Here is an 11,101-nt window from a genome sequence, read left to right on the forward strand (position 1 = left end):
GTTGGAAAGGCAAAGAGATGGACTGTAGTAGACCTCTGATGTGTTTTTCTATTTGGTGCTCAGTCATCAAACCCATTCCACAGGTTCAGTGAATTCTGGCAGGAGAAACAGTCCCATCTTCTGCTGGAGAAGCTGACGAAGTCTGATATACTCACTGTCTTGGGTGCCTGACAGCCTGGGTGCTGGCACGAGACTAAGCCTGTCAGTCGTGTGATCTCACCAGACTTTGAATCTGGAATGAGTGATGGAAGTAAGTGGACGTCTGGGATCCAGTTTTCAGAGGCATCCCTGCTGGCAGAAACATACACAGACCTCCAGCTCCCCTGGAGTTGGAACTTGCCTATAATTTTGGTCATAGTCTAGCTTCCTCGGTTTCTACCAGCTTTCCAAGAGTGGTTCTCCAGCCTTTCCGTCAAGTCTGTGAGCTACCTATATTATTCCAATAAATTCTTTTTCTGCTTAAGTTAATCACAATGGTTTTTGTTGTCTGCAACTCAGAATTCTTACTGGTACACACTTCAATGAGATTTATTCTCTAAGGTCAGTTATGATCACTGACCCTCTCCCTCAGAATCCCACCCCACCCCTGCACTCTGAATTTGGAGGTGAATAGCATGTGACAGTTTCCCTGGTAAATCAGAAGTTAAATCTGTTAGACTTGAAACCATAATCACTGATGTGCTTTTAAAACTATTAAAACAACCAACAACCAATCAACCTACTATGATCATAAGAGCAGTTTTCCCTTAAAAACAATGATATGATTATGAATAAGAATGAATACTTTGATAAATCTCGAAGATTATTCAAACTTAGAATAAGTTGAACTTCTTTTTTTAGTTAAAAAAAAGAAATAAAAGAAAAAAACTATGGTGTTTCAAACTCAGGACCGAGGAATGTGAAGATGAAAAATGTGTATAGCAAAAATAAAAATATACCTCTAGTATTCTGAAAATAAGCAAGTGTTTTTGCTGTCCCTCCAGACAGTCATTTGTTCATTTATTAGCAGCAGAGGCAATAACACAGTGCTAAAAATAAACATGCAACAGTTGTACAATACACACTTACAAAAGCCTATCTATCCTTAGTGCATTATTTTTTTCACAAGTAAAACAGGAAAGGAAAATAGTGAATTTAATGCTATTCAGCACCTTGAATAAAGTCAAAAGACTTTACATCTCCATATATCAAAACACTTGCATCTGTATCACCAAACATGTAAAGTTATTTTGTTCCATTTGAAACATGAATTATTTTATTTACATTACTCTTTAGTTCACCAAATTTTAACAATATTTAAAAATTATCTAAATTCATAAAAGTATTCATAAATTTCAACGTTTAATTATTATGTACATACAAGGAAGTCCATGAAAAAAGTTAAAGAAATGTAGTCAGAAAGTTCAAGCAACATTTCCAAATTTAGCAAAATTCCAACCAAATCAAGGCAGAGGGCATTCAAACATTCAAAAATCTCTAGATGCTGCTAACATGAACATGAAAAGTTCCAGTAATAAAAGTCAATATGAGAAACAATGTTGAAATCACCAGTAGAAAATATATTTTAATAGGCATGACATATATTTACTAGCAACAGTAATAATGCTTCTTTTATAGAAAATGTTTATAACATTGTCATATATGAACTACCCGATTTTAGAGGGCAAAAGAGTTGACTTCAAAAAATATATTTTAGCAGCCATAATTTTACTTCCAGTTAAAACATAGTAAAATGTTAAAAGTAAAATTTATGATTAACTAAATAATACCCCAATACTAGAAAATTTAAAATCCCATGCTATTCTAGCAATAATGGCCTCTAATACAACGTGTCTGATGTGAGGATTGTGGAAAGCCAATAATAAACAATCAGACATACATATGGGCTTAGAGTTTCACTGAAATACTTATGTAGCAAAATATATGAAAAAGTAATAGAAAAGTAAAAAGATAAAATTAAAAAAATATTGCACAGCCACATTACCTAGAAAGTAAAGTTGATGTTTAAAAAGCTCTAAACATGGATGATATAAATTATCTTCCATATAAAAAGGTATAAATATTTCTTAGAACTTATCAGCATCTACAGTTTAATATAATACATTATCTGAATCACTGTTGAATGAGGTAATTGTCAAGTCTCTACCAATGCATTTAATCCTAATGGAAATATTTGAGGGCAGCAACCAGAAAGAATTTCTCTAAAAATATTTCCGAATCCAGAACAGCTATATGTGCAGCTCTCCCAATGAGTGAATCAGCTGTATTGGGCAATGCATTGATGACATTATACCGAACCAAGTTACAATCCTTGCTTTGCAGAACCGGGCGAAGCAAGTTGTGGATCATTTCTGAATAGATCTGTCCTATGGAACAAATAGAAAAAAGGAAAATCGGTTCACAAGAAGAACTGAAAAAAAATTCTATGCCAACTTTTATATAATTTATAAAATTTAGTTACATTATTTCCGTTTAAAGCAGAAAATTGTCTTTTAAAAGGTTTTTTTCCCCTTGAATATCACTTTTGAGACTGTTTTAGAGAAAATATAATCACATTATTTATCTAGTCAAGTAAAATAAATTTATCATACATTATTCTTGCCAACTTGATATTTTTAATTAAAAGCAATGAATATAACAGAGCAAATAGGTTTTTTCAACCTTAAGTCAATTATGACTCATTATGAAAGTAAAGAAGCCATGCTGAGACATCCTGATAAGGCAAAATTTAAAACCTGAGTCAAGAGCAAATACTATAAAAAAGTTTCCATGGCAGCCAACGTTATTCCACATATTTCCAAATTATCTTGAGAAAGAATAGCAACTTCCCATAATCAGAAGAACAATGTGAGTTTGGCTCAAAGGTCAAATTGAGAATTTTTTTTTTTTTTTGGCCTGCAGGTTTATTTAATGCTTCGTTTTGCTTTTAATTTCAAAGTTGTGCTCTTCTCTCCCTCTTTTTGGTTAATTCTTACAATGGATTTATTGAGGGCATGCAAAGCATAGAAGGTAAAGGTTACACACATATGTACACATACAAGCATAAACTGCCTTAACAGGGGCGAAACAGTTTAATGCTCATGCATTACTATATTACTAACAGATGAGTGCTAACACATATCCAGCAAACGTGAATTTCAGGGTAGAGGCAGGATGTAGCCTTGAGGAATGATGAGAAGCGAATAACATACAGAAGCATAATTAGAGAAAGAAGAGAGATGTGTTTAAAAGAGGGATCAATAGAATATAGACTTCATAAAAAACGGTTTTTAAAAATTATTTATTTCTTTTTTTAATTGAAGTATAGTTGATTTACAATATTATATTAGTTTCAGGTGTACAAACATATTGATTCAATATTTTTATAGATTATACTCCATTTAAATTTATTATAAAATATTGGCTCTATTCCTTGTGCTGTACAATATATCCTTGTAGCTTATTTATTTTACACATAGTAGTTTGTATCTCTTCTTTTTTTAAAATTTTATTTATTTTTGGCCGCGTTGGGTCTTCATGGTCGTAAGCGGGCTTTCTCTAGTTGTGGCGAGCCGGGGCTACTCTTCGATGCAGTGCGCTGGCTTCTCATGTTGCGGAGCACGGGCTCTAGGCATGAGGGCTTCAATAGTTGTGGTGCGTGGGCTCAGTAGTTGTGGCTTGCAGGCTCTAGAGCGCAGGCTTAGTAGTTGTGGCGCACGGGCTTAGCTGCTCCGCGGCACACGGGATCTTCCCGGACCAGGGATCGAACCCGTGTCCCCTGCATTGGCAGGCGGATTCTTAACCACTGTGCCACCAGGGAAGTCCCAGTAGTTTGTATCCCTTAATCTCCTATCCCTATCTTGCCCCTCCCCCATCCCTCTTCCCACTGGGAACCACTAGTTTGTTCTCTGTATCTGTGAGTCTGTTTCTGTTTCATTATATTTGTTTGTTTGCTTTATTTTTTAGAATCCACCTATAAGGGATATCATACGGTATTTGTCTTTCTCTGTCTGACTTATTTCACTAAGCATAATGCCCTCCAGGTCCATCCATGTTGCTGAAAATGGCAATATTCCATTCTCTTTTATGGCTGAGTAGTATTCCACTATGTGGATACACATCTTCTTTGTCCATTCATCAGGTGATGGACACTCAGGTTGCTCTGGTGTCTTGGCTACTATAAACAATGCTGCTATGAATACTGGAGTGCACATAAGTTTTGGAATTAGTATTTTCTTTGGCTATATGCCCAGAAGTGGAATAATTTTAAAAATTTTCTGAAACTCCATACTGTTTGTCACAACGGCTGCACCAGTTTACATTCCCACTACAAATGTACGAGGGGTCCCTTTTCTCTACATTCTCACCAGTATTTGTTATTGTGATCTTGATTTGCATTTCCCTGATGATCAGTGATGTTGAGCATCTTTTCATGTGCCTGCTGGCCTCTGTATGTCTTCTTTGGAGAATTGTCTATTTAGGTCTTCCGCCCATTTTATAATGTGTTTGTTCGTTTTTTTGATGTTGAGTTGCATGAACTGCTTACATATTTTGGCTTACTGGTCGTATCATCTGCAAATATTCTCTCCCATTCAGTAGGTTGCCTTTTTGTTTTGTTGATGGTTTCCTTTGCTGTGCAAAAGCTTTCACACTGAAAACTTTATTTAGGTCCCATTTGTTTATTTTTGCTTTTGTTTCCATTGCCTGAGGAGACAGATGCAAACATTGCTATGACTTATGCCGAAGAGTGTTCTGCCTATGTTTTCTTGTAAGAGCTTTATGGCTTCTGGTATTACATTTAGATCTTTAATACATTTTGAGTCTAATTTTTTTATATGGTGTGAGAAAATGTTCTAATTTCATCTTTTTACATGAAGTTGTCCAGTTTTCCCAGCAGCACTTATTGAAGAGACATCTTTTCCCCATTGTGTGTTTTTGCCTCTTTTGTCATCAATTAATTGACCACAGGTGCGTGGGTTTATTTCTGGGGTCTTCATTCTGTTCCATTGATCTATGTGGCTGTTTCTGTGCCAGTACCATGCTGTTTTGATGACTGCAGTTTTATAGTATAGTCTGAAGTCAGGGAGTGTGATTGTCCAGATTTCTTCTTTTTTTTCTCAAGATTGCTTTGGCTATTTGGGATCTTTTATGGTTCCATATAAATTTTAGGATTATTTGTTCTAGTTCTGTGAAAAATGCCATTGGTATATTGATAAGGATTGCTCTGAACCTGTAAATTGCCTTGGGGAGTATGGACATTTTAACAATATTAATTTTTCTAATCCATGAACATGGACATGTTTTCATTTCTTTGTACCATCTTCAATTTCCTTCATCAATATTTCATAGTTTTCAGAGCATAGGTCTTTCACCTCCTTGGTTATGTTTATTCCCTAGGTATTTTATCATTTTTGATGCGATTTTAAACAGGATTCTTTTTTTGTTTTGTCTTTATCATAGTTCATTATCAGTACATAGAAAAGCAAATAGTATCATGCCATCTGCAAACAGTGACAGTTTTACTTCTCCCCTTCCAATTTGGATGACTTTTATTTATCTTTCTGTCTGATTGCTGTGGGTAGGACTTCCAATGCTATTTGAATAAAAGTAATGATAGTGGACATCCTTGGTTTGTTCCTGATCTTAGAGGAAATGCTGTCAGCTTTTCACCATTTAGTATGAAGTTAGCTATGGGTTTGTCATAAATGGCCTTTATTATATTGAGGTAGGTTCCCTCTACACCCACTGTGATGAGAGTTTTTATCATGAATGGATGTTGAATTTTGTCAAATGCTTTTTTGGCATCTATTTTTAAAAAAAATATTTATTTTTATTTATTTGGCTGTGCTGGGTCTTAGTTACGGCATGTGGGATCTTCAGTTGCAGCATGCGGGATCTTTAGTTGCACCATGCAAACTCTTAGTTGTGGCCATGTGGGATCTAGTTCCCTCACCAGGGACCATACCCAGGCCCCCTGCATTGGAAGCGTGGAATCTTAGCCACTGGACCACCTGGGAAGTCCCTTTCGGCATCTATTGAGATGATCATGTGATTTTTATCCTTTGTTTTGTTAGTGTGGTGTATCACATCAACTGATTTGCAGATACTGAACCATCCTTGCCTCCCTGGGATAAATCCCACTTTTGGTGTATGATCCCTTTAATGCATTGTTGAATTTGGTTTACTAATATTTTGTTGAGGATTTTTGCTTCTACGTTCATCAATGATACTGGCTTATAATTTTCTTTTTTTGTGGTGCCTTTGTTTTGGTTTTGGTTTTGGTATCAGGGTGGTGCTGGCATTGTAGAATACCGTAAGTCTTTCTTCATCTTCAATTTTTTAGAATAGTTTGAGGATAGTTGTTATCTCTCTTCAAATTTTTGGTAGAATTCACCAGTGAATCTGTGTGGTCCTGCACTGTTGTTTGTTGGGAGGGTTTTTTTTTTTTTCTGATTAAATTTCATTACAGGTAATCATATGTTCATATTTTCTATTTCTTCCTGATTCAGTCTTTCGAGGTTTTACATTTCTAGAAATGTATTAATTTCTTCTAGGTTGTCCATTTTATTGGTTTTTTTTTCATAATTGACCTTTTATTTTAAAAAATTACAGGGAGCAATTTCCAGAATCTTATTTTATAAAAGTACTGCCTATATCAAACATTTTATATCACTATTAATTCCATTGAAGAGCTGCCTTTTTTTTTTAAGGTACTAATTCCAATTGATGGGATACATGCCCTTAAAATAGAAAGTTTCCATTTATTCAAATGTCAAAATTAAGATTATTGAGAAGTTTATTGCTTTATGGCTGGGCAAGATGCTACTAGCACATTTTAGGTAAATAATATTCTTTGTTAAAAACTATGAGGTCATTCTGTTTAAAACTTTCAGGATAATTCACAGAAAATAGATATATTTATTCAAATTATACATTGAAGGGCTGAGGTATTAGCTATAGACATTTATACGTGAAGCAGCTCTTTAAAGAAGACACACAAACAGGTCTGTCTTGGTATAATACATAATTGAAATTAATAAAACCTGGAAGACCAATATTATTATGCTATGTTCTGTTAAGATCTTAAAAAAAATCATACATTTAGTAGTCCATTTGTGCTTAAAATATTCATATGCATGAGAAGCTTTAAGGGAAAAAAACACCTCTATACATGATGATGAAAATAAAGTAATCAATGTTTTGAAACTGCACTGTTATTTAAAACACTTTCCTAAATTCAGACCCTCCTTTGCAGCCGGCACCATCTTTCAGGTCTAATTGGCAACCTGCGGAGGCCCCTCTAGTATTCGTGAAGTAAAGAAGGTGGTGATAAAAGACCAAGCTGTTGCCATTAATCCAGGCCTTTGAGTTGCACTGGCATCTTCACCTACATCTTCTCCACTCTCATCTTCAAGCCCATCATCCATAAGATGCTCCATTTCTTCAAGTTCCAGATTGTTTGCATTCTGCACATCATTGTTGACTTCGGCATTATTGTTGGGAGCCTGTTGCTGACCTCCTTCTTGCCTAAAAGGAAACCATCCAGCTCGGTGTTAACCAGTAGCATGGCTCCCATTACCATGATAAACCAACTAAAAGAGTAATAGAAGTACACAGTGCTAGGGAGAATGGCAGCTCGTGAGAACGTGTACATCCAGTCTAGCCAGTCTCGACTGAAGTCTTCTTCGTTTAGCACTGGACCTCCCTGTGCATTCATCTGAACATTCTCATCCATGGGTCGATTTTCTTGGGTCACTAGGTTTGGAGCTGGTGAGGGTTCTTCTCCAGGAACATGTGCCACACTTAGAGGCTGTGAAGTACCAGGCTGGTCTGCGTTGGCATTTGATGTGGCCTGAGCTGAAACTGCAGCTTGATATTGCATATAATACTGATGCGTATACATCTGCTGCCACCACGGCATCTGCAGTGGGCTGAAAGTGGGATACCCTGGGACAGCCGGAACAGCCTGCCCAGGAACCTGGTTGTCTACATTTCCTTGCATTACATATGGGAACTGATGACTAGTAATCTCTTACGATACTTGTATTTTTGTGGCGTCAGACATTGTACTATTCCTCTTTCATTTCTTGATGAGTCCGCTCGCTGCCATCTTTCACTAAAAGTAAAGTACAGCCGAACATGCAGCATGACCATTACTGCAACCACCAATCCCAATAATCCGGAGGAAATTAAAGCATGGATTACTTTTGAGGCAATAAAACGGAGAAGCATTGGTAATTAGATGAAAAAAAGATTTCAAAAGAACAACTACTGTGTCATTGGCCAAAACATCTTACACAGCAAAAGAAAAGAAAGGAAGGAAAATGGAGGAAGGATAGCTGTTACTATCAGCGGGTGTAAAATGAAGTCGAAGGAAAGAGAGGACAACAGAAAGAAGGGAGAAGACAACTGCAAGCAAACTTTGGGAGAAACTCATGTGTAGACGTAGCTCTTTGAAATACTTCTAATATACTTTTGTTACCTGACTGTTTATCCTTTAAAGCTGTCTTGCACATTTCAATGCGGGCAGAATGATAAGGAACATAGCGATCCTGCAGAGAGCCCACTAGTACAACATTTTTGAAATAGTGAAGCCCTGTGAAGAAAAAATACTGAGTTACAGTGCAATAATTAATTAGATTTGAAATAACTTATTAGCATCATATTAAGTGGCCATAAACTTTACTTCCTTGGTAGTACTAAGTTTATGCCTTTTAAAATAACTGATGAATTCTTTCTCCAAATTTCTATACATTCTCTACCCAAATCCCCAGCTTCCTTATATGTAGTTTATGTGCTGATATGAGAAATGTGTGTTTGCACTGAGTGAGAGCAAGGATTGTGGTCTTGGGGGTTAGGGGGAGACTGGATATGGTTGGCTAAAATTCTATAACAAGTGTTTCATGACGCTTTTACTTTCCAAAGGATATTCATCAATATTTAGGATTATTCCCCAAAGAAACATATATTCTTCCATAAAAACAAACAAAACACCCTATTTAAATCCTTTAAAGCTGACTTTTTACTTTAGGTTTTCATTTGTTGCCTAATATTACTTATATTTTCTCCTTATTTAAGCATGATGTCAAGAGGATAAACACTTTGATTTTTTCCAATAAAAATAACGATTTTTTGTGAACCATCCAACAGACTTTTGTCAGGTCTATTTTATTTTTTTTAAATTTTTCAGTAAACTACGTGAATTTAGGACTTCTGTCCTTGGGGTACTTTGCTAAATAACTCACTTAAGTACTGAAACCACGTTCTTGACCTCTTTAATACCAATAATGTTCTAATTACAGTAATGTACTATTTGGCTCAGACTAGTATATACAAAATCAAAATTTTATATGATAATTAAATAAGATACAAATCAATAATGGTGACACATTAGAATTGTGTGTGCAGTACAGAGAATTTTGTTCTGGAATGTTCCAGAATAAAACTTTGATACTCTTATGTGCACTGAAATTCAGACTCTTAGAGACAGGCCAATTGTGGGGACTGCTGTGAATCCAGAATATAGGAAGGCTTTGTAGAAGCTCCCTGTCTTCCCTGGAACTTAAGGATCCTAATGATGGGAAGAGCTTAGACTGACACATAGCCAGGTGAAACAGTATATACCCTCTGTGTCAAATATAACGTATCCCTCCTTTTCCCAATGAGAAGATACTACTTTGTGGCCACTTGAATATATAAAATTCTAGAGATATAAGTGAAATAAGAGAATGTCTGTAACAGGAATTAACTCAGTTGAACAAACATGTTTAAAATATTTTAGAAAGTTTAAGAAAACTTGATTTTTTCCCCTTCATTTTCACATTTCACGAGACAAAGTCATCCCCTTTTGGCATCACTTGATGACAGTCTTCATTGGTGCTACTTTGGGAAACGTCTGTGTGTCCTAGAGCAGAGGTCTGTGAACTGGTATGCACTTACCCCCAGGGGTAATTTAAGACTCTCCGTGGTGTAGATGGGCATTTACAGCTTTAAGAAAATTGATTTCCAGATCCCAACTTCATACGAGCACTTTTCTACAAATGACTTTTCCTTCTCCTACTTTACAAGAGAAAGACATTTCTCCAATCTATTTCAGATCTTCTTATGGTATATGGCCCTGCGGTATAAAATCTCGGGGAGAACCAAGCAAAATATGAACGAAGTCTTCCTCTTCCAAAACGTAAGTCTGATGTTACCGACTGTTTGACAGTAAGAAATGGCTGTGCCAGTTAGATTTTATGGCACATATTTTCCATAAATGAGATAAGTCTGTGACTGCAGCGGAATATAGTAAAAATATACTATCTCATATGCCAGAAAATACATCCTTTGCAACTATTTAAAATTATAGAAAACAGTTTTAGGTGTCACCATAAAATTATACAAGGGGATACAAACTTTTCCAAAATTCTTTTGAGGGGTAAACAAGCCAAAAATGTGAAAGCCACGGTCGTATGGTACTTCTTCACTTCTAACCCAGTTATTTTAGGTACTGTACTTTCTGAATCTTTAAGTATAATGCTGTTAAATGAAATTTTATCCCGAACTGCATGAAACCAGCCATGTAACAGCACAGTTGGCTCCTTCTTTTATCTAAAAGGTGTGTATGTGTGTCCTCCATAAAGGCGACCACACTGCACATCTCTGGGGGGCATCACTCCCATCACATCGACAGGAGCGACACTGCACAGCCGGTGGCAGCCTTGCTCAGTAACGGTCACCTCTGTATTTTTCCAGAAACCACCAGCATCTTCTATGTCCCCCTCTTACCTTATGGCTCTCCTGTCTCACTGGGCACACGGAAGCGTCGGAAGGGGCTTCCGCAGACTCTACCTTAACACAAAACCCACCTCCCGCATCTGTACCTTCTCGCTCTGCCCACCCCTGCCTCAGGCCGGCCCTTACACTAGTGCACTAGGTTCCACTCCTTCCTCCTGTCTGCTTAAGGGCATGCCTCTAGTTGCTGTCCCATCCTTCTCTCGCATCAACAATTTTCTCTTCTGGATGGATCATTCTTATCAGGATGGAAAATATTACAGCATTATACTTCCCGTCTTAAAAAAAAATCAGTCTCTCAATGAATCTGTCCTTGGGCTTTATTCTCCCCTCCAATTACCTCCCC

General features: G+C 36.6%; 1 protein-coding gene and 1 pseudogene across 9 annotated transcripts in view; both read right to left on the reverse strand.

The window, feature by feature from the left end:
- Positions 1-982: 982 nt before the first annotated feature.
- The window catches only part of FAM135A (family with sequence similarity 135 member A), a 63,920-nt gene continuing 53,801 nt past the window's right edge, over positions 983-11,101 (reverse strand). For all 9 annotated transcript variants that reach the window (XM_024731867.1, XM_024731875.1, XM_024731872.1 and 6 more), the window contains 2 exons: positions 8,462-8,575; positions 983-2,366 (listed from right to left, as the gene is read on the reverse strand). In XM_024731867.1, the coding sequence (XP_024587635.1) occupies positions 2,161-2,366; positions 8,462-8,575 (320 nt within the window). In that variant the 3' untranslated portion in view covers positions 983-2,160. The remainder of the gene's footprint in view (positions 2,367-8,461; positions 8,576-11,101) is intronic.
- Positions 7,166-8,400, reverse strand: LOC112390801 (homocysteine-responsive endoplasmic reticulum-resident ubiquitin-like domain member 2 protein pseudogene; annotated as a pseudogene).

The sequence above is a fragment of the Neophocaena asiaeorientalis genome, unplaced genomic scaffold (assembly GCF_003031525.2).
Source record: "Neophocaena asiaeorientalis asiaeorientalis breed wild unplaced genomic scaffold, Neophocaena_asiaeorientalis_V1.1 scaffold450, whole genome shotgun sequence".
Lineage (NCBI taxonomy): Eukaryota > Metazoa > Chordata > Mammalia > Artiodactyla > Phocoenidae > Neophocaena > Neophocaena asiaeorientalis.